The sequence below is a fragment of the Cherax quadricarinatus genome, chromosome 61 (assembly GCF_038502225.1).
Source record: "Cherax quadricarinatus isolate ZL_2023a chromosome 61, ASM3850222v1, whole genome shotgun sequence".
NCBI lineage: Eukaryota > Metazoa > Arthropoda > Malacostraca > Decapoda > Parastacidae > Cherax > Cherax quadricarinatus.
In genome coordinates, this window is record NC_091352.1 from 3,951,793 (window position 1) to 3,977,683 (window position 25,891).

General features: G+C 37.0%; 2 protein-coding genes across 3 annotated transcripts in view; one reads left to right on the forward strand and one right to left on the reverse strand.

The window, feature by feature from the left end:
- Positions 1–12,258, forward strand: part of LOC128699444 (matrix metalloproteinase-25) — a 516,333-nt gene extending 504,075 nt beyond the window's left edge. Inside the window, exon 12 of the mRNA XM_053792195.2 lies at positions 1,874–12,258. Coding sequence (XP_053648170.1) covers positions 1,874–2,127 — 254 coding nt within the window. The 3' untranslated portion in view covers positions 2,128–12,258. The remainder of the gene's footprint in view (positions 1–1,873) is intronic.
- On the reverse strand, positions 5,198–22,167 carry LOC128699446 (tigger transposable element-derived protein 1). Of its 2 annotated transcripts, none has more exons than XM_053792200.2 (3): positions 20,768–22,167; positions 9,774–9,929; positions 5,198–6,779 (listed from the first exon to the last, which is right to left on the reverse strand). In XM_053792200.2, the coding sequence occupies exon 1, from the start codon at positions 21,972–21,974 to the stop codon at positions 21,150–21,152; it is 825 nt and encodes a 274-aa protein (XP_053648175.2). In that variant the 5' UTR covers positions 21,975–22,167; the 3' UTR covers positions 5,198–6,779; positions 9,774–9,929; positions 20,768–21,149. The 2 variants fall into 2 exon arrangements, with proteins under 2 accessions (XP_053648175.2, XP_053648174.2); XM_053792199.2 differs by having other exon boundaries at positions 5,198–6,782.
- Between the last annotated feature and the right edge of the window lie 3,724 nt (positions 22,168–25,891).

The following is a 25,891-nucleotide window of genomic DNA, read 5'->3' on the forward strand; positions in this document are numbered from 1 at the left end:
GAGTGGTTGGTATTTTTGCTTAATAAATGTTTGAAAGAGGGGAAGGTACCTTGGGATTCGCAGAGAGCATGTATAGTCCCTTTATATAAAGGGAAGGGGACAAAAGAGATTGTAAAAATTATAGAGGAATAAGTTTACTGAGTATACCAGGAAAAGTGTATGGTAGGGTTATTATTGAAAGAATTAGAGGTAAGACAGAATGTAGGATTGCGGATGAGCAAGGAGGTTTTAGAGTGGGTAGGCGATGTGTAGATCAAGTGTTTACATTGAAGCATATATGTGAACAGTATTTAGATAAAGGTAGGGAAGTTTTTATTGCACTTATGCATTTATGATAGAGTGGATAGGGGAGCAATGTGGCAGATGTTGCAAGTATATGGAATAGGTGGTAAAGAGTTTTTATGAGGATAGTAAGGTAGAAGAGAGGGAGACTACTTCCCGGTAAAAGTAGGTCTTAGACAGGATGTGTAATGTCACCATGGTTGTTTAAAGAGAGATCTAACAGTAATTGTAGATGAGAGATTAGTATTTGAGGATCACAAATTAGTGAGAAACTTTTATGCTTTGCTGGCAAATTTCAAAATATAAGGCAAAATTGTCTAACTATAACTGAATTGACCAAACTGGCATCTGCAGCAGTAGTGTGGTGTCTGCACAAATAATTATTATTATCTAGAACTAGTGATAAACTCGTATGGGTCATACAATTAGCCACACTTAAAATGACAGATCCTCCTCACACCTGCTTATGTACTTTCCAACCTATATAAAGCTACCCCAGAGTACTGTATTGTAGTTGATTCAGTGACACTGCTTAGCAGTTTGTTACACTTATCTGCAACTATTTTCAGTGCAATGCCGCCTTATATAATTTCAAAATTAAATTTATCCACTTCTAATCCATTGTAGCAAATCCTGTCTTTTTTTAATTTTCAGCACTTTGTCCTTATTTTTCCATTCATACACTTCATGTTGTCCTTACTAATATGTACACCTTTCTAGAGGATGTATATTTCTTCCAACTTTTTTTCTTTTTGTTGGGAAATTTTCTGATATAGATGTTTAACTTTGTAATCATTCTCTGTATCTATTTTCCCTATCCTGTAGATAAGACAAAAAAAAATCTAAAGATATGCTACAAAATGGTTCTTATAGTTAAGAAATACCAGGTCAAAAGTGTTCAAAAATCTCATCAGATTAGTCTACTTGCTGATAAGTAAGACACATATGCAACAGTTGTGTATCTTTGTTCGAAACATTTCACCCACACAGTAGGCTTCTTCAGTCGAGTACGGAAGAGTTTAGCAGAAGCTTCTGCTAAACTCTTCTGTACTCAACTGAAGAAGCCTACTGTGTAGGCGAAACGTTTCAAATAAAGATACCCAACTGTTGTATATGTGTCTTACTTATCAACTTGTTGATATTTTATGCCATTTTCATATTAACCTGCTGATAGTTCTAATCATTGTCCCCAAAGCCCAGTTTCTGCCCATTTTTTCCTGGTTGATAGACATTCAGTCAGGTTGTTGGTGTCTGTGGTACTGTCAGCTTTATACACCACAACCCATTTGATCTTGAAGTGTGTAGAAACTTACTAAATTGCCTCAGAAAGACAGGGCCTGTTGGTAATTCTGCTTATACTGTAATTGAAAAGTGTTTGAAAACTCTTTGACTTGTTATGCTTACTGAGTTATCCTTCAATATGCTTTTTCATAAGGTATATTTACAATTGGTTTGTAAGACCTAGGTAATTACATACATTCATGTTTTGAACTCCTTCACAAATATTTCTTCTTCACATTACTATTTAATTGGTACCAAATAAATATTTACATCTTCCACAAGTGATATTTAAATGTTATATTTATTCCAGGTACAACATACTTCTTCCAAGGCAAAGTGTTTTGGGAATTTGATGACTTTCGAATGAAAGTGAAGCCCAAGTCTCCTGCCTTATCTGCACCATTCTGGCTTGGTTGCCCAAATGTTGAAAATCCCTACTATATGGAGGCCTCAGTCAGTGACAAAGTTTCAGGAGCTGCAGCTTCCCAGCACAGAGTAACAGCCCATGTTGCATCAGCATTACTCTTTTGTGCTCTCTCTTCTTTAAGCACTGCTCATTTATGAAGTACTCAATAGCTATAAAAGTTTATCAGAATTTACAAGCCCCATAGATTTCTCTACCAAGTCATTATTTTTTTTTTTTTGCCACTTCAGTTTCTGACATCTTGAGTTATTACAGTACTATTCATGAGCCTACTGGCCATCTCCCACCAAGGTAAGGTGACCAAAAAAATGGGAAGTTCATTCACATCATTCATTCAATAGCTGTCTAACTAGAAGTGTGCAGACATCATAATTCAAGTAACCCTCCTAACTGCAGCATCCCTATTCATCCATCAGAATGCAGACATTAAGCCATATTTTTTATATTCATCAGAGAATCACTAAAGCTGAATAGGAGGCATTCAGATTCGATCCAAGGAAGGGGATTGTTTTGTTGTTGGGGAGTGCTAAAACTGTAGTCATTCAGCACCCTAGGAAATGGGAGGAAATCATGCTCAATTAGAAGAGAAGGGCAGGTCCAGTTCATTGATCAGAACTTGCTCACCGATGTCATGGAAGCTTCATTTGGGGTGGAAGATGAGGATAAATCCAGGTCCTGGGAACTCACACCTCACTGGCATTAAAGCATCTCTCAAGGGGACTGAAGCTATATTATTTTGTTATTTTCTCCATATTTCATTTTTCCCTTAAATTTATGATACAGTAATTAGTAATAGAATGTACTTCATAATTATAATATATTATCAACTCTTCCAGTCCCCTCCACTCATGAGAAACTCATTAATTCAACATGGAGGTAAAAGTGTATACGGTAATTACATTATTTAATTAACAAATATTAATTTTAAGAAAATTCAATGATACTTTACAACATCTAATGTATACTCTTCAAAATTCCTAAGCTTATGATCTTAATGATCATTGTCACTCTTGAATATAAACTTTAGCCTTTCTTCATTGTTGTTGCATTTATGGCTTGGTGTGCAAGAGCTTGACTGTTTTGAGCAAATTAAAGGCTTTAAATAATTTGAAGTGGCTTGAAATTGAGAATTTTAAGAATTTCAGCATTCGAAGCATATATTCATGGGAAGTGCTAAAGTGTAGGAGTTATGCAGTGCCTGGGAGATGGGAGGTTATCAGGTTTGATCAAAGGAAGGGTAGCTCTAGTGCCTTGGATCTGGAGCCCTTCAGTTATTAAAGGTAATTCAAGCAAATGCTTATGCTGTACTCTGTTTTTACTCGTTAAAATTTATATAATGTAAGAGGGTAAAGGACATTTTTAGATTGTTTTATATAATTGTGCATTGAGAGATATATTGGGATAAATGAATACCTTTTTTGTTGTTTTACTTTGATTTTGCAGTAGAGGAAAATATACAGGATTTTTTTTTAGTGTTCAGAAAGACTGTTTTGGTATTGAGGAATTACACACGTGCAACACCTGGGTATCGTTATTTGAAGATGTTTCACCAGCCAGTGAATTTTTTCAGTTCTCTACATAGATGGTACATGAAGACAGTTGAAAATAAGGCAGTCCCCCCCAGCCTTGAGGAAGATAAGGTAATCAGTGCTACATCCTGGAAGTTTGTGTTAAATACCTTAGTCTTAGTGAATTCAGACATTAGCTTAGAGATGAATTACTTTGTCTTCTGTCTTCATATATCATCTTTATGTTGAATTGAAAAAGCCACTGGTTAATGAAATGTCTTCAGATATTGATACTCAGATGCTGCATGTGTTTAAATCCTCATCCTGTAGGTATTATATACTATTATTTAAATATTTTGGTACTGGATACAATCTCCATTTATTTTTTATTAGGGTTCTTTGCTATGGAGGCCCATTATTTACTAATGTCGTCTTGTCATCATCACCCAGTTATTATTACAGTCACTGTCATTAGTCATTGTCTTCACTTTCCTAGGGTGAAGAGACATTTGGCCAGGAAAAGACAGAACAGAAAGATAGGATAAGAGATTAAAAATATTTAGTGACACCCGTCCTTTCACACTAATTGCCACACTCGGTAGCATCGTATATGTGGTGTTAGTGTGGCAGAGTTCTGTATATGCTAAGTAGAGAAAGAATCTTCATTAGGAAGTCTTGTGAGTTTTAAAACGCTAATTTCAAGTAAAAACTCAAAGAAATTAGTTTGTGATATTGTGATATTATGTTTTATGAAAACTCTTGTATTATAAAATATGTTTAACTAGTAATCGAGTTGAAGCAGTTCCATAAGCGGCACTTACCCAAGTATTAACATTTACGTTAGAAGCTAACGAAATAAATATTGGTTTATTTATGCCAGTCTACTCCTTGCCTATGCATTCGCTATTTTTGTCATAGTGAATACAGTATACCTATTTATGTTACTACTATTTTGTAAATATTGTGTTATGATGGGTAGAGTACTATTTTTAAGCACATTTTTTATAGTTGGACATGGTAATTACATTATTTATAGAACACATGAGACCACAGAAATTAAAATATCATTTTTGTACACAATATCTCACTAAGTTTAATTGCCATGTACACTAGAATATTTTTTTTTAGTTTTATATACACGTACTTTGATAATTTCACTGAAATGTTTAGTGTTCATTCACTGCCTTTTCCTCACTCTAAGTTTGTGTTAAATGTGTGTATAACTGCAAATATGAAAGCCTTTCATTTTATGAGAGGCTTGCAAGTAGTATTTATGGAATGTATTTAAAAGTGAAAAATAAAACGAGTCAAATGCATAGCACTGTGTGTGAACACTGAAGTTGTAGAAATTTGCTTGGCATAATGCAATGTGTATCAAACTTTATACTGTATGTTTCTCTCTCTTATGCCAGTGTATATTACCTGCATATCTCTAGGAAGTTTTGTGTATTTTTACTTAGCATTGTTGCCAACAGGGGGTCCCCAACCTATTTTCAATGGGAAAATAGGTTCTAAAGTTACAAATTCATATTTGTTGAAAAAGAACAATGATCCTCATGCATAGGTTGGTGACCTTCTGTACATGTTATTGGGTACTAATGAAGATTCTTATCCTTACCTAGACAGAAAATGAAACAAGAGAAATGTATATTTTGACCTCAGACCTTCTTCAGCAGGTCTGAGGACAAAATTCCGTTTGCAGTTTGTTTGTTTTTTTTGACCCGTTTCATTTTTTTGCCTAGGTAGTTTCTTTCATCAATGAATGTTCATAACACATTAATCCAAACACTGGACTGTATCATCTTCACCTGTAAACTTCACACTTTTTTTTCATCTTTATTGTACCCGAAAGTTCTCATTGTATGGAGGCTGTTCATGATTACCGTATCACTGCTGTATTGCTAGTCAGGTTTGCATTGTTTTCACCTTAGTCTTTTTGTTATTTATTGTTAAGTAGATGCTCAGTGATTTTCTCCTTAATCGAGAAATCATTAGTGACTGTGGGACCAAGGTCAGCGTCAATTGCCAAGGAACTGTATATTATTTTGTAAATTTACTTTTTTCTTATTTTAACGAAGAATGAAAAGGCACAATACTCAAATAACCTGCGCACAGGAGGTTAAAATTTATGACGACTTTTCAGTCCAACTTGGACCATCAACTAAAGACTACTTATGGTCCAAGTCAAACTGAACTCTCATCATAACTTTGTCTCTTGTGCGGGTTATTGCATCAGTTCAGTATAATGTTATTGCATTTGAAGAGAGAATAGAGGTAACAGTAATTTTGGTATGTTTTACATTAGATGTAAACATTAATATATTGATAAAAAGTGTGGTGCACAATCAAAAAGAGTTAAGATCATGTAGACAATGACATAAGTCCTTGTGTTTACACAGTACATATAGACATTAACTATTCAATAACTTTTTTTTTTTTTTTGTAAGATGAGTGAAGTTTGGAATATTACAGAAAACCATTGTAATTTTCTAAAGCAAATATAATAATTACAGTACTATATTGAAAATTATAGTCAATTTGTGATTGTGTAGATTATATGGGGTTAAAATACACAAGTATATTTTATATGGAATGTAGTACTGTAGTTACAAAATGTGACTGTTCAGTAGGCAAGGTACACAAATGAAATTTTTTTTCAAAGTTATAACTACTATCATATAGAGGTGTGCACATAACCAAAACACTAAACTATATTCAAAAAGAAATACAGATTTCACTTGCTCCATTCATCTTCATTATATTTATGGATTAAACCTGGTTACCTCCTATTTCCCCAGGTGCTGTATGATTACAATCATGTTAAACCCTTAAGGGTCATACAGTGCTGTATGAACCCTGCAGGTTTAGTGCTTACCCCATGAATGTAATATGTACATTTATGGGAAGGGGAGGTTCTAAACCCATAGAGATCATAATATGCCTGGGGAAAAAAAAAAGGCAGTTGAGATTTGACCCAAGGAAGTCAATCCCTGGATATTTCGCTGGCATCACCTTTATAGTACAGTGAATCAGAAATCCTTGGCCTCAGCAATTGCCTCGTGTGGGGCCCTGTTGTTTGCAAGAGTGCCTTAGCTATTTTTCATTCATTTTCCTCTGAGTACTCAGTAATGCTTCATTAGAAGAGTAATTCTACATCGCTTCTGCTCTCTTGATATGCTTGCTTGCTTTGCTCTCCTCTCCAACAGCCATATTGTTGGCATAGGCACTTTCTTGAATGGTGCTGACTTACATCAACTATGGCACCCCCTCTGCTTCTGCACACACTTCTGAAATAAGCATCTTATTATTCATTATTGAAAGGGGTGAATTGTACTTGACAACAGTAAAGGTGCAGAAAGTGTCGACTTATTTTATTCATAGGGAAACACTAAACCCACAGGGCATACAGCAATTGGAGAATGAAAGGTAGTTAGATTTAATCCAAGGAAGAGGAGGGCAACTTTCAATTTCTTGAGTCTATAATCACCTGGAGCTGAAAACTATTTATATAAAACACTGCTGGTGAGGGGCTCTTGATCTAAAGAATTAGACCTGTACTTTAATTCTTTGAGTTTAAATGCTTTTCATTTCCCCCAGGCACTGTATGACCCCTACTGGTTTAGTGCTCCCCACAAATATAACAATAATATATAAAGGAAAAATAAACAAACAGTATAATGTGATCCTTTGACAACATTTCACCCACACAGTGGGCTTTATCAAGTCACATTGTCAATAAAGAATCACATTATATTGCTTCTGTGTTTATTTTTCCATTTTCGGTATTTTATACCATTTATTTCCAATAATATATAAAACATTTTGTTGTTAACTATTAATGCTGCCGTTTTAATTTATAATAAAATTTTAAGCATTTTCCACTGACATGCCAGAAACTGCTGGATACAGTATTTTAACTTATAACACGAGTGCACTATTGTTTTTTGCACTACCCTAAATCTGCTCTTGTATACATATTATAAAAAACATGCAGTTAGAAATTACTGAAGTTGGAGAGAAGAAAAATACAGTCATTCCCCATCCTACATCATTAATTGGTTTCAGGAGCCATGACGTAAACCAGGCGTAATGCCTTAAAATGACAAACGCCATTAAACTAGCGTAAACAACTCACGAAAGAATATAACTATTGTCAAACCTTAAAGAACACTAAAAAAAACAGTCCTATTTTTTAAGGAATAATGATGTAGGTGACGTAAAGTCAGACGTAATGACATTCGCTGAACTGAAATTTACTCTAGAAAAGTGCCGTATAGGTGAATCTGATGTAGGTGTGACTATACATTCGTACGTGTAGGGCAAGTCTCGGGAGATGGCAAGAGTCTGTCCGGCTCTCACAAGAGTGAAATATACAGCCTCTCCTCACTTAACAACGCAGTTCCATTCCTAAGACCGTCATTAAACGAATTCATCGCTAAGTGAGAAGCATACTGTAATGGTAGTGGGTTTGTGTCAACCATCTTTGATATTGTTTTAATGTCGCCTTCGCATCATTTATAACATTTCTGGTATATTTTTAAATGTTTATACAATAGTGTACTGTATATCGAAATTAACAGAATAGAGGAAATCAGCTCTAATATACATTATTTAAATACTGGTCAGAGAGCCCGTTGTAAGTCTGAGGCGTCAGTAAACGAGTACGTTGCTAAGTGAGGCGAGACTGTATATCGAGACTTGAAAATAAGAAGTTTAAGATAATCATTAGTTAAATACTGTATATAAAAAGTATAAAGGATGAGAGCTAAAAATACAGTATACTACATCAAGATGCTTTGGCTGTGCAAAGATAATGACACATAGTAGGATGCAAAAGTTAATTACAGTTAAAACTTTTGAAGAATGAATTAAAAAAAATCTCATATATGTCAGGAAATAGTACATATAGTACTGTATATGCAAAACCTTCAAAGCTTTAATAAGTAAAAATCAACATACATTTCATTTTGATAAAAAAAAAAATAATAATAGTTCCAAATAGCACTACTGTACTCCTAAACAAGTTTTAGTGTTGAAACCTCATTAAAGTACTTGCCATAATATATTTTTGTATTAATTAAAGCCTTAATTTGTTTAACATGGAGGAGGTGCTAATTTTTTGGAAAATATTACAAACTAGGGTAAAATTTTACTGATGAAGAACATGTACATTTAGTCAATCACAAATATTTAAATTTTGAGGATCTAAATTTACTGCAAAATTTCTCTGATCATTTATTGTTATATAATTATTCTGGGTAGAGGTTTTTTTACTTATTATATCTAATGAGTTAAAAATTTTCATTCAAATTACTGTTATCTCGAAATCAACCGCCACATCATGCATTTTATACTTCATGTTTGTGTGAACTCTACAGTAAGCTACTAGCTTGACATCTGACACTGCTTCTATCCAACACAAATTAAATAAATACACAATTGCAGTACAGAATACCCCTAAAATAGTGACCTGTGATTTTTACCTGTGACAGATTTTAAGGGTCTTTCTACCCCCTGCAGCCTGGCCTGGCCTGGGGCCAAACTTCTCTGTTGATTGCCTGTCAGCTAATTGGTGGTCTGCTGGCCTACATAGCTTAATTAATTTGGCACTTTAGAGATAGTAATCCAATTTTCTCTTAAGACTTTTACACTTGTTCTGGCAATATTTCCAATATCTGCTGATAGGTTGAAGAGTCTTGGGTCATGAATGTTGACAGTATTTCCATATTGTGCCTATGGCATCCCTGCTTTACACTGGGTTTATCCTGCATCTCTTGCTATTCAGTTATGGCAGTGTGTAAATTTGGGACCAGGTCCTTATGTATCTTCCAGTTGATCTCCTTAAATTTTATACAAGTAAATGCATCTTAAACCTTGTATATAATTGTATATATCCTTTTTTATAAACTGTATTTGTAATCCTTCTATTATACTACTTTTCAGACATTAGAGTAGCTTTCATAAAAGGGCTTGACAATGAACTTTGGTTAAATGTTCCATTGGCACATAAATAATGAAGCTGAGCTCATATGAATATAGTGGTGCAAAAAATTAGGCATGAGCTAAACATAATACATTAGTAACTTTACATCTTCTTTTACAAGACTTATTTTTTTAAGATATCAAAACTATGGGATCTAGTAATGGCACAGAGCATAGTTACACTCCGACATGTGCATTTCAGGGCCATTATTATTACAGTGTTAAAATTGCTGTAGAGAAATAAAAATTGCCTAAAAAAAAAAAAAAGTTTCAAACAAACAGTACTTTCTACTCACCTCTTATAGAATGTTCTCTCTCAATTGAGCATTAGCTCTATTGTAACACGTTCACTCATTGTCATCATATGGACGGGCATCCTGCTCTAATGCGCAAGGCTAGCCAAGTTTGTGGTAGCCATCTAACCCTGCTGTTTATTCTCTCAGCCTTCTTCTCTGAAAGTATTATACTGTCTTACTTCTCCATTAGCAGCTCTGTTACATATTCTTTAATAAATATTTTCTAATTCTATCTTGTCTAGCCCTTACTGTACTCAATCTGCTGCACTTTTCTTTCAATACTGTCAATTGTGCAGTGTCAAATGACTCAAGTTTAGTTTTATTTATGATTGTTACTGACAATGTTGTGACAAAAATGGGCTTCAGTATGTTAATTGCGGGTATCAAGTTATAAATTGTGTTATGTGGGGAAACACATTTCAAATAATAAATATGCATTAAGAGTCTACTGTTACACCTTGAAATTCACATGTCATAAATTTCATAATTTGATATCTAAATTTATCCTCCTTTTACAGAGTATTTTTGCCAGGCAATATTTTACACTTTCATTGTCAAAATCACTTTTTTTTTTTTTTGAAGCACTAACAGCCTTTGGCGTGTGGATAAATCCATGTCACCCTTAACATTTAATATTCTTAAAAACATTCACTGAACTGAATTATAAGATGCAGCCAGCACTGTATTTCAGTTGAAACATTATGGCGTCTTTCTGCAGATATCTGTCATTGCTTTGTACCTATAAACCACTAATTGGCAAAGCTGACAAAATTGCATCTATAGCTTAAGATTTGTCTAAAGTAGTGATGAAGATATACTGCTATTTAGTGTTTTTTTTTTTTTAACACTACTGCAAGGGGTTTACTTCCTCTGCAAATTCATTTGTTAATATTGTGTAGTTTACACTTGAAACATATACAGAGTACATATGTGGGTCAATTTAGCTCATGGCAGCATTCATATACTTTGTAAACATTATTCTTATATTTTTTATCTAATATATTATGACATGAAGAATCTTACTATATGTTGTACAATACTGCAAAAGTCAAGTTGCTATTCATATTCTCAGTGTATCTGTATCTTTAAAACTACCAATTTCTAAGTGGTACAACTCATTACATGTTAGTATAGTTATTAGAATGGGACTCAAAGCTTGAAAAAGAATGAATATCACAATCCACTTCAGGGTTGTCCTTCAACTGAAAAATCTCGCCTTTCATGCAATGATCTAATTTACAAATCCAGACACGCATTATGTGCATCTCTAATTTGTATTTTAGTGCCTCAAATTTTAACTTAAAGTAAATAATCTGGTTTACATTTAAGATTATAAACACCTTGTAACAATACGTTAGGTAAAAAGACACAAGTGCAATTAATGCAATATTTTATTGTGGCAACTTTTAGCTTTCCAGGAGCTTTGTCAAGCTGTTACATAACTGCTTGACAAAGCTCCTGGAGAGCAAAACGTTGCCACAGTAAAATGTTGCATTAGTTGCGCTTTTACCTAACATATTGTCAGTAAGTTTATATCAACATTATTACACCTTGTAACAGTTAATTATGCTAATTAAATTTTATTACAGTACAGTATTTAGAACTTTTGGTATAAAGAATCTAAGCTGATGCCAATTGTCTTATGTCTTGCTAAAATGCACTTGTTTATACAGCTTTGGCTTATGAGCTGGGGAGCCGGAATGTTCTCTTCCACTAAAACAGTACAACTTGAAAGGTTTGTTGCCAAATGCAGTATCAATTCCTCAAGTTGACTACAGTTTTTTTGTCTATCTTATTGCACCTCAAATGTTCATACTTGTATTAAAACTCCATTAATTAACTGCTCCTATTTTCTATTGGTTCCCAGTACAATTGACAAATTGTATTAAAACAGGAAAAAGTTATTTATCAACACTACCTTTTAGTAGAAGTTCCTTACTAGTGTACTATTATATTCACAAAAATGTGCTAAATCAATAAGATTTATACAATGCTACATGGCAAAGGGGTTACGACATCAGAAAAATAGGAAGTGCATGAGATTCCTTAATATGTATAATAATAGATGCCAGTACATGACTTGAGATGCACATGCAGGATGAGGTGACAGCATCACCCTTGCTCTCTCGAATTTGTGCCCATAGGTTTAGTACAATTTTGTGAATATGACAATAATCAATCTGAAAGACTGAAGTACAGTAATTTTTTTTTAATCTTGTCAGACTTAGAGGCTAGAGGATCTTAATGGTGATAACCAAGTGATGGTTATTTTAGATGTTTTTTTAAGAACTGTGCATACATAAATATAATAATATAAGTGTGAGTCTGTACAGGGAAGCAAAAGTGCAGTTTGTATATTTTGTGTTTTATTATTTAATTATGCAGTAATTATGTGAGCATTTTTGCTGAGGTTATTCCACGATTGCTTATTTGATGCCTGTGTATATATATTAGGTGTATGTCTAAATAAAAATTCATATCCTAATTTTTGTTTCTCTTAAGAACTATGCATGACAAAAGTAATAGACCTTTCATATTAATCCATGTTTCACTGATATAAATAAGATGATGATAGTGTATAGGAGAAATGTTTCACAGAGACAATAACTCTAGAAAAAGCATATTCTCCCAGCATTCAATTATTCCCTCAGTAACTGTCTTACTGAAAAAGTTTTGTCCCCTTCTCCCATTTTCTTAACCCGTAAACGGTCCAGGCAGATCTATGTTCACATGTGTAATGCTCCAAAAGTAGATCTACGTTTTTTTTACATATTTTCAAATATAACAAAAAAAGTAGATCAAAGTTTTTTTACACATTTTCAAATGTAAAAAAAAAAAAAGATTACCTTTTTTACATACTTTCAAATGTTGAAAAAACGTATATATACGTTTGGACTGTTTACGGGTTAATTTCAATACCTTGGATTTTACTTTCCTGAACATGTCTTCCTCTTAATCTAGCAGCTCATACTTTCTACTAAATAGCTAGTAGAAAATGCATTTTTAACTACACCGTCTTATCTCTAAGAGCTCTTGGTCCAAATTCTCTCACTGTGACCCACTTTTCCATCATCAACCTGAACTTTTTAGTTATGGTCTTACCACTGCCACTTCACCCAGTCCTCATATCAACCTTTTCCTGTGACTCCTTTCACTGGTATCAGTGAGGTGGTGTTCTCATCCTTGCCCTTACTAACCCTTTTTTTCTATGAGTTGCCCCTTCTTTATCACTTTGCCCTGATTTCTCTAATCTGCTACTAATCTTGCTCTCTTTCCTTCTGACAAAAACAACTAAGTGATTGTTCTTAATCATGAGGATTACCTCCAGAAAAGCTCTTACTCTGTGGCACTTACAATTATGCTCCCCATTTTTGACCATCTTTAATCACACCAAGAAAACTTTCAACCTCAAATTTTGTACTTCCTCTAATCGCTGCCCACCTGACTTTGATTTGCAAATGTCTGAATGTGTTACCTGTACCTCTCCGTTTTATTTCTACTATCTTCCTAAAACTCACAAACCCCGTGTTCCATTACACCCTATCATTTCCTCCAGAAGATCTGTTTCACCCTCTTCCTCATGGCTGGTCAAAAAACTCACAATTTTTTTGGGTTCATTTTCTCCTGCTCACAAATGTCACTCAGGGTGTCATTGAGTGTAATATACGGCTACATCTTATCTGTATGATTGAAAGAGAATTATATGGCCAGTAAACAGTATGATGAGACCTAGACTTCCAAGGAGAGAATGATGTGCCAAGCAGATGCCCTGGTGCTGGTGAAGGGCTGGTCGTAAATGGCATGGTGATACTGACAACAGGGATAAAAATGCATATGCAAGCAAACCAAGTCCTAAACGATATAAGCTGGGAAGATAGACTAAGCAACACAGACCCCAACTTATGCCTAGAACAGATTAACTCTGTGGGACTCGATGTATGCTCAAGGCTTATTCCTTTAAGAAAAAGGAGGAGATGTAAAATAGAAAGAAACAAGTGCTCCCTTTACAGGCAACGGAAAAGAATAACAGAGCGGCTAAAAGAGGCCAATATATCTGAAATGCGTAGGGAGACACTGGTCAGAGAAATAGCAAACATCGAACTAAAGCTAAAGGAATCTTATAGGAGTCAGGAATCGCGAGAAGAACTAAAAGCCTTAAATGAAATTGAAAGAAACCCAAAGTATTTCTTTTCTTATGCCAAATCAAAGTCGAGAACAACATCCACTACTGGACCCCTACTTAAACAAGATGAGTCCTACACAGATGACAGCAAGGAAATGAGTGAGCTACTCAAGTCCCAATATGACTCAGTTTTTAGCAAGCCGCTAACCAGACTGAGAGTCGAAGATCTAAATGAATTTTTTACGAGAGAGCCACAGAATTTGGTAAACATAAGCCTATTCGATGTTATCCTGAAGCCAAATGACTTCGAACAGGCGATAAATGACATGCCCATGCACTCTGCCCCAGGGCCAGACTCATGGAACTCCATGTTCATCAAGAACTGCAAGAAGCCCCTATCACATGCTTTTACCATCCTATGGAGAGGGATCATGGACATGGGGGTTGTCCCACAGTTACTAAAAATAACAGACATAGCCCCACTCCACAAAGGGGGCAGTAAAGCAATAGCAAAGAACTACAAACCGATAGCACTAACATTCCATATCATAAAAATCTTTGAAAGGGTCCTAAGAAGCAAGATTGCCACCCATCTAGATACCCATCAATTATACAACCCAGGGCAACATGGGTTTAGAGCAGGTCGCTCCTGTCTGTCCCAATTACTGGATCACTGCGACAAGGTCCTTGATGCACTAGAAGACAAAAAGAATGCAGATGTAATATATACAGACTTTACAAAAGCCTTCGACAAGTGTGACCATGACATAATAGTGCACAAAATGTGTGCTAAAGGAAGAACAGGAAAAGTTGGTAGATGGATCTATAATTTCCTCACAAACAGAACACAAAGAGTAGTCGTCAACAGAGTAAAGTCCGAGGCAGCTACGGTGAAAAGCTCTGTTCCACAAGGCACAGTACTCGCACCCATCTTGTTTCTCATCCTCATATCTGACATAGACAAGGATGCCAGCCACAGCACCGTGTCTTCCTTTGCAGATGACACCCGGAATCTGCATGACAGTGTCTTCCATTGCAGACACTGCAAGGCTCCAGGCGGATATCAACCAAATCTTTCAATGGGCTGCAGAAAACAATATGAAGTTCAACGATGAGAAATTTCAATTACTCCGATATGGTAAACACGAGGAAATTAAATCTTCATCAGAGTACAAAACAAATTCCAGCAACAAATTAGAGCGAAAAACAAACGTCAAAGACCTGGGAGTAATCATGCTGGAGGATCTCACCTTCAAGGATCATAACATTGTATGAATCGCATCTGCTAGAAAAATTACAGGACGGATAATGAGAACCTTCAAAACTAGGGATGCCAAGCCCATGATGACACTCTTCATGTCGCTTGTTCTATCTAGGCTGGAATATTGCTGCACACTAACAGCACCTTTCAAGGCAGGTGAAATTGCTGACCTAGAAAATGTACAGAGAACCTTCACAGCACACATAACGGAGATAAAACACCTCAATTACTGGGAGCGCTTGAGGTTCCTGAACCTGTATTCCCTGGAACGCAGGTGGGAGATACATGATTATATACACATGGAAAATCCTAGAGGGACTAGTACCGAACTTGCACACGAAAATCACTCACTACGAAAGCAAAAGACTCGGCAGACGATGCAACATCCCCCAATGAAAAGTAAAGGGTGTCACTAGCACGGTAAGAGACAACACAATAAGTGTCAGGGGCCCGAGACTGTTCAACTGCCTCCCAGCATACATGAGGGGGATTACCAATAGACCCCTGGCTGTCTTCAAGCAGGCACTGGACAAGCACCTAAAGTCGGTACCTGACCAGCCGGGCTGTGGTTCATACGTTGGATTGTGTGCAGCCAGCAGTAACAGCCTGGTTGATCAGGCTCTGATCCACAATGAGGCCTGGTCACAGACTGGGCCACGGGGGCGTTGACCCCCGGAACTCTCTCCAGGTATCATTCAGGACACTTATTAAAGGAAACATTTTGCCACAAATTGCTTTATATTTCCTTTAATAAATGCCATGAACTGTACCTAAGTGTCTCTCCTGCTACTCTCTCTAGCTTTAACTCTATCCATCACCAAGGATTACGTTTGTGCCTTGGTGCTTTTCGCTCTTCCCCTGTTGAGAGCCTCTATACAGAAGCGAATGTTCCATCCTTGTCTGATCGCCGTGATGCCCATTGCCTTCGCTACTATGTACGCTCTCACGATCTACACAATCCTTCCATTTATAGAATGGTCACCGATATTAGTAGACATTCTTTATTCATTCGCCGCCCCTGTTTGCTCCGTCCCTTTTCTCTTCGCCTACATTCACTCTTGTCTTCCCTTCAGTTACCACCTTTATATGTTCATGTAGCATCTCACTTTTCCCTACCCCCCTGGGAAGTTCCAGCTGTTCGGGTCTGTTCTTTCTCACTCCCTTGCTCGAAAGCTCAACTGCCTACGGTGGCTTCCCGCTCTCTTTTTCTTGATCACTTCCACTCCCATTCTCATGCCACCACTGTGTACACAGATGGCTCTAAGTCTTCAGACGGCGTCGGATTCGCAGCAGTGTTTCCGGACAGCGTCGTGCGGGGACATTTACTATTTTCAGCTAGCATTTTTACTGCTGAACTGTATGCCATTCTTGCAGCACTTATTCGTATCGCATCTATGCCTGTGTCATCATTTGTAGTAGTCTCAGACTCCCTTAGTGCTCTACAGGCTATACGAAAATTTGATACATCTCATCCCCTAGTTCTCCGTATCCAACTTTGGCTACGCCGTATCTCTACCAAACATAAAGATATTGTTTTTTGTTGGGTCCCTGGTCATGTCGACGTACAGGGCAATGAACAGGCAGACACTGCTGCGCGGTCAGCAGTACATGACCTACCAATTTCCTATCGAGGTGTTCCATTTCTGGACTATTTTGCTGCAACAGCTACCCACCTTCGCACCCGTTGGCAACAACGTTGGTCAACTCTGCTCGGTAACAAACTTCATTCTATTAAACCGAGCATAGGTTACTGGCCATCTTCTTGTCATCAGTGCCGAGGTTGGGAGACCACTCTCTCCCGCCTTCGCATTGGTCACACTTGTCTTACTCATGGGTATCTCATGGAGAGGCACCCTGTTCCTCTCTGTGAGCAGTGTCAAGTTCCAGTATCGATTAGCCACATTCTGTTAGACTGCCCTCTCAATCAACGAGCATGCAGAATTTACCTCCAACGTCGTCTTCGTTCTACTACTCTCTCTTCACCTTCCCTTCTTGCTGATGGACCCTCTTTTAATCCTGACTCTCTCATTGACTTCTTGACAACGACTGATTTACTCCACAAACTCTGATGATACTTTTCGCACTCCCCTCAGCCCTTTCTAGTTCAGTCTCTTGCTGCCCTTTACCCTTTCACCATCCACTGCCCCGCTGTTATCCATAACCTATTACTCATCCATCTCCCTTTTGCCACCTGATGCCCTCGCTTCCTTCCTGCCCTGCAGCGCTGTATAGTCCTTGTGGCTTAGCGCTTATTTTTGATTATAATAATAATAATGTACCTAAGTGTCTTTACCTACATGGTGAAAGGCTCTTGATTAGCTATTTGAGATATTCTCTTCTTCCTTGGATCAGACTACCATTCATTCCCCAAGTGCTGTATAATCCCTATGGGTTTAGCACTTGTGCATGACTATAATAATAATAAAAATAATAATTTGTTTTTATTAACATATCAGCCATTTCCCACTGAGGCAAAATGACCCAAAAAAGAAGAATCACTTTCACCATCACTCACCCCATTACTTGTCTTGCCAGAGGTGTGCCAACACTACAGTTCAAAAACTGCAAAATTATCTCCACCCCCAGGATTCAAGTCCAACTAACCAGTTTTCCTGAATCCATTCATAAATGCTACTTTGCTCACACTCCAACAGCATGTCAAGTCATAAAAACCATTTGCCTCCACTTGCTCAAAGAGAGAGTTTGTGTCAAAGAGGGGACTTTCAGTGAAGTCTCAGTAAGAGGTTTTATTAGAATGAGGCCTAATAGAAAAAAAGAAGGGGAAGGGGGCACTTCCCATATCCACACTAAATCTAGCCAAACAGAGCTGATTCCTGAATATTTTATACTCAATGAATAATATTTTTAATGAAATTTAAAATACTACATATTGTCCATCAGTTAAATCAAAATTATTTTTAGATATCCTGAAGGGAGAAGTTTAAGTGGTTGCCTGATTTTTTCCTTCCTCTAAATTTCATTTTTATTTTGTGCATAAGATGAGAAGGCCTCGTCCAATCAGCATGAAATTTTCAACACTTATGTACGGTAATGAGGGCAAGATTCTTAGAACTATTGGTATACAGATGCCTTATGACTAATGTTGTAGAACCTATTCCAAAATTTCTGGAATGACTCTGATAACTTTAAGAACTACTTGCTGCTTTGGTTCCAAACATTCAGAAAGTTGCCTCCTAATTCAACAATGGCGAAGAGTGAAATTTAGGTGTGTAGGTGTACGTTTCCCAACTTACATGTAAAATGTTAAATTTTTATCCCCATTAAGTCATGAAAAATACACACAAGTCTTGCTCTTCTGAATGGCTTCAATATTATTTAGTAATGATGTATCTCTTACCATCTTCACCACCAGGCTTACAAAAAGGAAGGAGTTGGAACTAGCACTTATTGTAATAAATTCCATTAGAGGCACTATCTGTAACCCAACTGAACTCCTTCCTATAGCCCAGGAGCTTTAACAGTAGATCTATTCCTGCATCTCTCTAGGCCATATACTCTATGAACACAGATTAAGTCATAATAAACAACTGTCAATGAATAAACAAAGATAAACATGGGGGCACAAACTGAGGCCTGTAAAGTGACAGTTTGATGCTTTATTATCAATTTACAGGCAGTGGTTTGTGCCCCCATGTCCATCTTTCTGTTTATTCATTGATAGTTGTTTATTACAACTTTATCTGTTTTCACATATAGTTCTCTGAAGATTATATCAGCAGACATGGCTATGAATTAGGTACAATGATTATTCTACATAACTATAATTCTTGGTATAACAACCATGTCTGAATGAATAGAAATAATAATAATAATATCTTTATTTACTACAAGTATATGTACAAGGTGTACAGGCCTAGTACCTCGAGTTTCAAACAGCTCCCAACTTGAACAATTATGCAAGTGTATTTTTGTATGTTCTTTTGTAAGTGTATTTTTGGGGGTCTGAAATGAGATAATGAATAATGAGAACCTTCAAAACTAGGGATGCCAAGCCCATGATGACACTCTTCAGGTCACTTGTTTTATCTAGGCTGGAATATTGCTGAACACTAACAGCACCTTTCAAGGCAGGTGAAATTGCTGACCTAGATAATGTACAGAGAACCTTCACGGCACGCATAACGGAGATAAAACACCTCAATTACTGGGAGCGCTTGAGGTTCCTAAACCTGTATTCCCTGGAACGCAAGCGGGAGAGATACATGATTATATACACCTGGAAAATCCTAGAGGGACTAGTACCGAACTTGCACACGAAAATCACTCACTATGAAAGCAAAAGACTTGGCAGACGATGCAACATCCCCCCAATGAAAAGCAGGGGTGTCACTAGCACGTTAAGAGACCATACAATAAGTGTCAGGGGCCCGAGACTGTTCAACTGCCTCCCAGCATACATAAGGGGGATTACCAACAGACCCTTGGCAGTCTTCAAGCTGGCACTGGACAAGTACCTAAAGTCAGTTCCTGACCAGCCGGGCTGTGGCTCATACGTTGGTTTGTGTGCAGCCAGCAGTAACAGCCTAGTTGATCAGGCTCTGATCCACCAGGAGGCCTGGTCACAGACCAGGCCACGGGAGCGTTGACCCCCGGAACTCTCTCCAGGTAATTTACATTATTCCTTACGGGAACAAATTTGTTCGGTATCGGCACTCGAACAGCCTTCTGGAATGAATCAAGTTACCACTGTACTACTACACAAAGCCACTTGTTATGCAGAGCATTTTGGGCAAATTAGGTCAGAGTCCCAGGATGCAACTCACACCAGTCGACTAACACCCAGGTACCCATTTTACTGATGGGAAACATAGACAACCAGTGTAAGGAAACATGTCCAATGTCTCCACTCCTTTGTCGGGAATTGAACCTGGACCCTCGCTGTGTGAAGTGAGAACTTTAGCCACCAGGCCACAGTATAAGATATAAGACTAAAAAAAAAGAAAACCAAATCAAATGTGAATGCCTCTCATTCCCCAGCTGCTATTTGACCCCTAGTAAAAAAGTATGTTTATTTGGGTACAGGTACACATAAGTACGATAATCATATAGTAAATTACCTAGGATAACTCAAAAAGGTAAAGTGTAAAGCACCCTTCTGGCAAGACAGTGATGGAGTGAATGATGGTGAAAGTTTTTCTTTTTCGGGCCACCCTGCCTTGGTGGGAATCAGCCAGTGTGTTAATAAAAAAAATAAATAACTCAAAAAGGTCAAACAAAGTGATTTAATTTCCACTGGGGCCCTTGAATGGCTTGAAGCTGTGTAGCTGCAAATTTTATTGGATTCTCTGCCATAACTGCAAAATGCATATTTTAGTTGTCTTCAAAATTTTCATGCCGATACATTTTCCTCAAAGGAAGCTTCTTGATTTTGGGCTGTGTCAGTTTTAAAGTGTCAGTTTTATCAAACAAACTGATTTCTGTGAAATAACTGAAATAAGTCACAGTGTTTGACTTTATCGGGCTATTCTAAGTTATGGGCACTCATTGTGCCCTCCAAAGAACATTGTAAAAAAAAAAAAAATAATGTTACATACCAAAAGCATAATTAACAATTGCTTGCTTGCTTACTTATTCACTTAATGTACTTACTTGCTTGCTTAATTTTTCAATGCTGGCCAGTCTCAAAGAAGTTTTGATTGATTTTGGCCTGTGTAGGTCCCAATTTTGCTTTGTGAAGGAAATTGGCAAAACTGAAATACAGTGGACCCCCGGTTAACGATTTTAATCCGTGCAAGAGGGCTCATCGTTATGCGAAATAATCGTTATGCGAATGAATTTTCCCCATAAGAAATAATGGAAATAAAATTAATCCGTGCAAGACGCCCAAAAGTATGAAAAAAAATTTTTTTTACCACATGAAATGTTAATTTTAATACACACAAACTGAAAAAGGCATGCACAATTAAATGACACTTACTTTTATTGAAGATCTGGTGATGATTGATGGGATGGGAGGAGGGGAGAGAGTGTGTTAGTGTTTAGAAGGGGAATCCCCTTCCATTAGGACTTGAGGTAGTAAGTCCTTTTCTGGGGTTACTTCCCTTCTTCTTTTAATGCCACTAGGGCCAGCTTCAGAGTCACTGGACTTCTTTCGCACAAGATATCTGTCCATAGTGGCCTGTACCTCTCGTTCCTTTATGACTTGCCTAAAGTGTTTCACAACATTGTCAGTGTAATAATCACCAGCACGGCTTGCAATAGCTGTGTGAGGGTGATTTTCATCCATGAAGGTTTGCACTTCAAGCCACTTTGCACAGATTTCCTTAATCTTTGAAGTAGGCAACTTCTTCAATTTCTCTCTCCCCTCCTCCGAAGCAATTTCCTCAGGTGTGGCCTCTTGCTGTTGAAGTTGATCTAGCAGCTCATCAGTGGTTAGTTCTTCATTGTCCTCCTCCACCAACTCTTCCACATCCTCCCCACTAACCTCCAACCCCAAGGACTTTCCCAATGCCACAATGGATTCCTCAACTGGCACAGGATTCTCAGGGTTAGCCTCAAACCCTTCAAAATCCCTTTTGTCTACACATTCTGGCCACAGTTTCTTCCAAGCAGAGTTCAAGGTCCTCTTTGTCACTTCCTCCCAAGCCTTACCTATAAGGTTTACACAATTGAGGATATTAAAGTGATCTCTCCAAAACTCTCTTAGAGTCAGTTGAGTTTCTGAGGTCATTACAAAGCACCTTTCAAACAGAGCTTTTGTGTACAGTTTCTTGAAGTTGGAAATAACCTGCTGGTCCATGGGCTGCAGGAGAGGAGTGGTATTAGGAGGCAAAAACTTCACCTTAATGAAGCTCATGTCCCCATAAAGTCGCTCTGCCACGTCTGTAGGATGACCAGGGGCATTGTCTAACACCAGGAGGCACTTAAGTTCTAATTTCTTTTCAGTTAGGTAATTTTTCACATTGGGGGCAAATGCATGGTGTAACCAGTTATAGAAAAATTCCCTAGTGACCCATGCCTTACTGTTTGCCCTCCACAGCACACACAAATTATCCTTGAGGACATTCTTTTGCCTGAACGCTCTGGGAGTTTCAGAGTGATACACTAATAAAGGCTTCACTTTGCAATCACCAGTAGCATTGGCACACATCAACAAAGTAAGCCTGTCTTTCATAGGCTTATGTCCTGGGAGTGCCTTTTCCTCCTGAGTAATGTAGGTCCTGCTTGGCATTTTCTTCCAGAACAGGCCTGTTTCATCACAATTAAACACTTGTTCAGGTTTCAGTCCTTCAGTTTCTATGTACTCCTTGAATTCCTGCACATATTTTTCAGCCGCTTTGTGGTCCGAACTGGCAGCCTCACCATGCCTTATCACACTATGGATGCCACTACGCTTCTTAAATCTCTCAAACCAACCTTTGCTGGCCTTAAATTCACTCACATCATCACTAGTTGCAGGCATTTTTTTAATTAAATCGTCATGCAACTTCCTAGCCTTTTCACATATGATCGCTTGAGAGACGCTATCTCCTGCTATCTGTTTTTCATTTATCCACACCAATAAGAGTCTCTCAACATCTTCCATCAATTGCGATCTTTGTTTCGAAAACACAGTTGAACCTTTGGCAAGAACAGCTTCCTTGATTGTCTTTCTGGTGCCCACAATAGTAGCGATGGTTGATTGGGGTTTCTTGTACAGCTTGACTAGGTCGGCTATACGCACTCCACTTTCATACTTATCAATTATCTCTTTCTTCATCTCTATAGTAATTCTTACCCTTTGAGGTGTAGGGTTGGCACTAGAAGCTTTCTTGGGGCCCATGGTCACTTATTTTCCAGAAACAGCACCGAAAATACTGTAATAATACGAAATATTCCGAGTGTATGCTTGGATGTTACCGCGGAGGCTGGCTGGTAAACAATGGGACGGAGCGGCACATGTGAGGCTGGCTGAGGGCACATTGGACGCGTCTCGGACGAAAATCGGTATGCGGGTTTTTAATCGGTATGCGGGGCAAAAATTTTGCGATAAAAGTAATCGTTATGCGGAAAAATCGCTATGCGATGCCATCGTTATGCGGGGGTCCACTGTACTACTGATTTTAATGAGAATCTCTGAGAACCTCATCTGATTAGCTTCAATGTTGATTATGCAACTTCCCAGTAGTTGCAACATGAGTTAGGAGTTGAAACAAAAGTTGAAGCACGAATCGAGGTATGAACTGAGATACGAATTAATGGGTATGGAAGTGTGGTAAAGTACATGTAGATCCTCTATTCATAAATTTAGTATACATGAGAGAGCTTTCAAACATGCGAAGTAAAGCCAGTGGTGACAGCATTCAAGTTGAATGTGGCTGCTCCATTCACGGCAGTAAGGATTAAGTATGCATGCATGTAATGACCCCAATGGAAATTAATGACCTTAATGGAAATAATAAGAACCCTAATGTAAATAACAAGGACCCCCAATGGAAATAACAAGGACCCCCAATGGAAATAACAAGGACCTCCAATGGAAATAACAAGGACCTCCAATGGAAATAACAAGGACCCCAATGGAAATAACAAGGACCTCTACTGGAAATAACAAGGACCCCAATGGAAATAACAAGGACCTCTACTGGAAATAACAAGGACCCCAATGGAAATAACAAGGACCTCTACTGGAAATAACAAGGACCCAAATGGAAATAACAAGGACCCAAATGGAAATAACAAGGACCTCTACTGGAAATAACAAGGACCCAAATGGAAATAACAAGGACCCAAATGGAAATAACAAGGACCTCTACTGGAAATAACAAGGACCCCCAATGGAAATAACAAGGACCTCTACTGGAAATAACAAGGACCCAAATGGAAATAACAAGGACCCAAATGGAAATAACAAGGACCTCTACTGGAAATAACAAGGACCCAAATGGAAATAACAAGGACCTCTACTGGAAATAACAAGGACCCCAATGGAAATAACAAGGACCTCTACTGGAAATAACAAGGACCCCAATGGAAATAACAAGGACCTCTACTGGAAATAACAAGGACCCAAATGGAAATAACAAGGACCTCTACTGGAAATAACAAGGACCTCTACTGGAAATAACAAGGACCCCAATGGAAATAACAAGGACCTCTACTGGAAATAACAAGGACCCTAATGGAAATAACAAGGACCTCTACTGGAAATAACAAGGACCCTAATATAAATAAAAATGACCCCAATGGAAATAATAAGGGGCCCCAAGGGAAATAATAAGGGTTCCCAGGGGAATTGTTATCTGTTTACAATAATGTTTTTACCACTGAATATATCATTACTTAGTTAATCTTAAGTTAATTTTAAGCCTACCCATAATGCTCTGCATACAAGGGGCTTTGGCATGCTGCACTTTAATAACTGTATTTCCTTTGTATTTCTCTGTATCATTTTCAAATTAATAAATAAATAATAAGGGCTCCAATGGAAATAATATGAAGCCCAATGGAAATAAGTCACCGACTTTTTCTGGGGTTATCCTACATGACACTGATAATTGTACTGATGTGTACCTGCACCTAAATAAACTTATTAGTTCGGGAACTTTATTAAATGAAACTTTTCGCCCCAAGTGGCTTCGTCAGGGCTATAATAAATGTCTTGAACAGTACACCTCAGTGGAACTCTCACTTTATCTGATCTTTTTTCTGGGTTATCCTGGGTAATTTACATGCTACTAAAGTATGACACTTGTACTTATATGTACCTGTACCTAAATAAAGTTACTTACTAGTGACCACACCACTAAACACGTTACCAGATGTTAATACTCACACACCAGTACTGGCAGGTGTGACAGCCAGTTTGACTCTCCACTTGTGTTATGCTCCAAGTCTGCTGACCATAAGTTGCCTCTTATAAGTAACGTAAATATTTGCAAGATTTACTAGATAAGATAAGATAAGATAAGGTAGTTTTGGTGTGAAGTTAAAAGTCTGTATGCCCTTTCATTTTACCATCGTCTGTATATATATATATATATATATATATATATATATATATATATATATATATATATATATATATATATATATATATATATATATATATATATATATATATATATATATATATATATATATATATATATATATATATATATATATATATATATATATATATATATATATTACATATATATATATATATATATATATATACATATATATATAAATATATATATATATATATACATATATATATATATATATATATATACACACAGATATATATATATATATATATATATATATATATATACACACACATATATATATATATATATATATATATATATATATATATATATATATATATATATATGTGTGTGTAAATATATATATTTATATATATGTATATATATATATATATATATATATATATATATATATATATATATATATATATATATATATATATATATATATATATATGCAAAACAACCACTGTGAAAGAATAGAGAAGTTCCAAGCGCTTTCGTGACTACTCACATTATCAAGGAACAATGAAAGTAAAGCATCAAAGGAAGGTATATAAAGGGGTAGCCCACACCTCACTATCAGATCCCACAACAACGAAACACCTGACGCGAGACAGCAGGCCCGCTGGCCCAACTAGACAGGTCCTTCATACAACCCACCAACAAACTATTCTACCCAAGAAATAAGAAATTTAAAAAAATATTATTTGTCCAATGTATTATTAAATTATTCCCAAATTCTATTAATTATAAA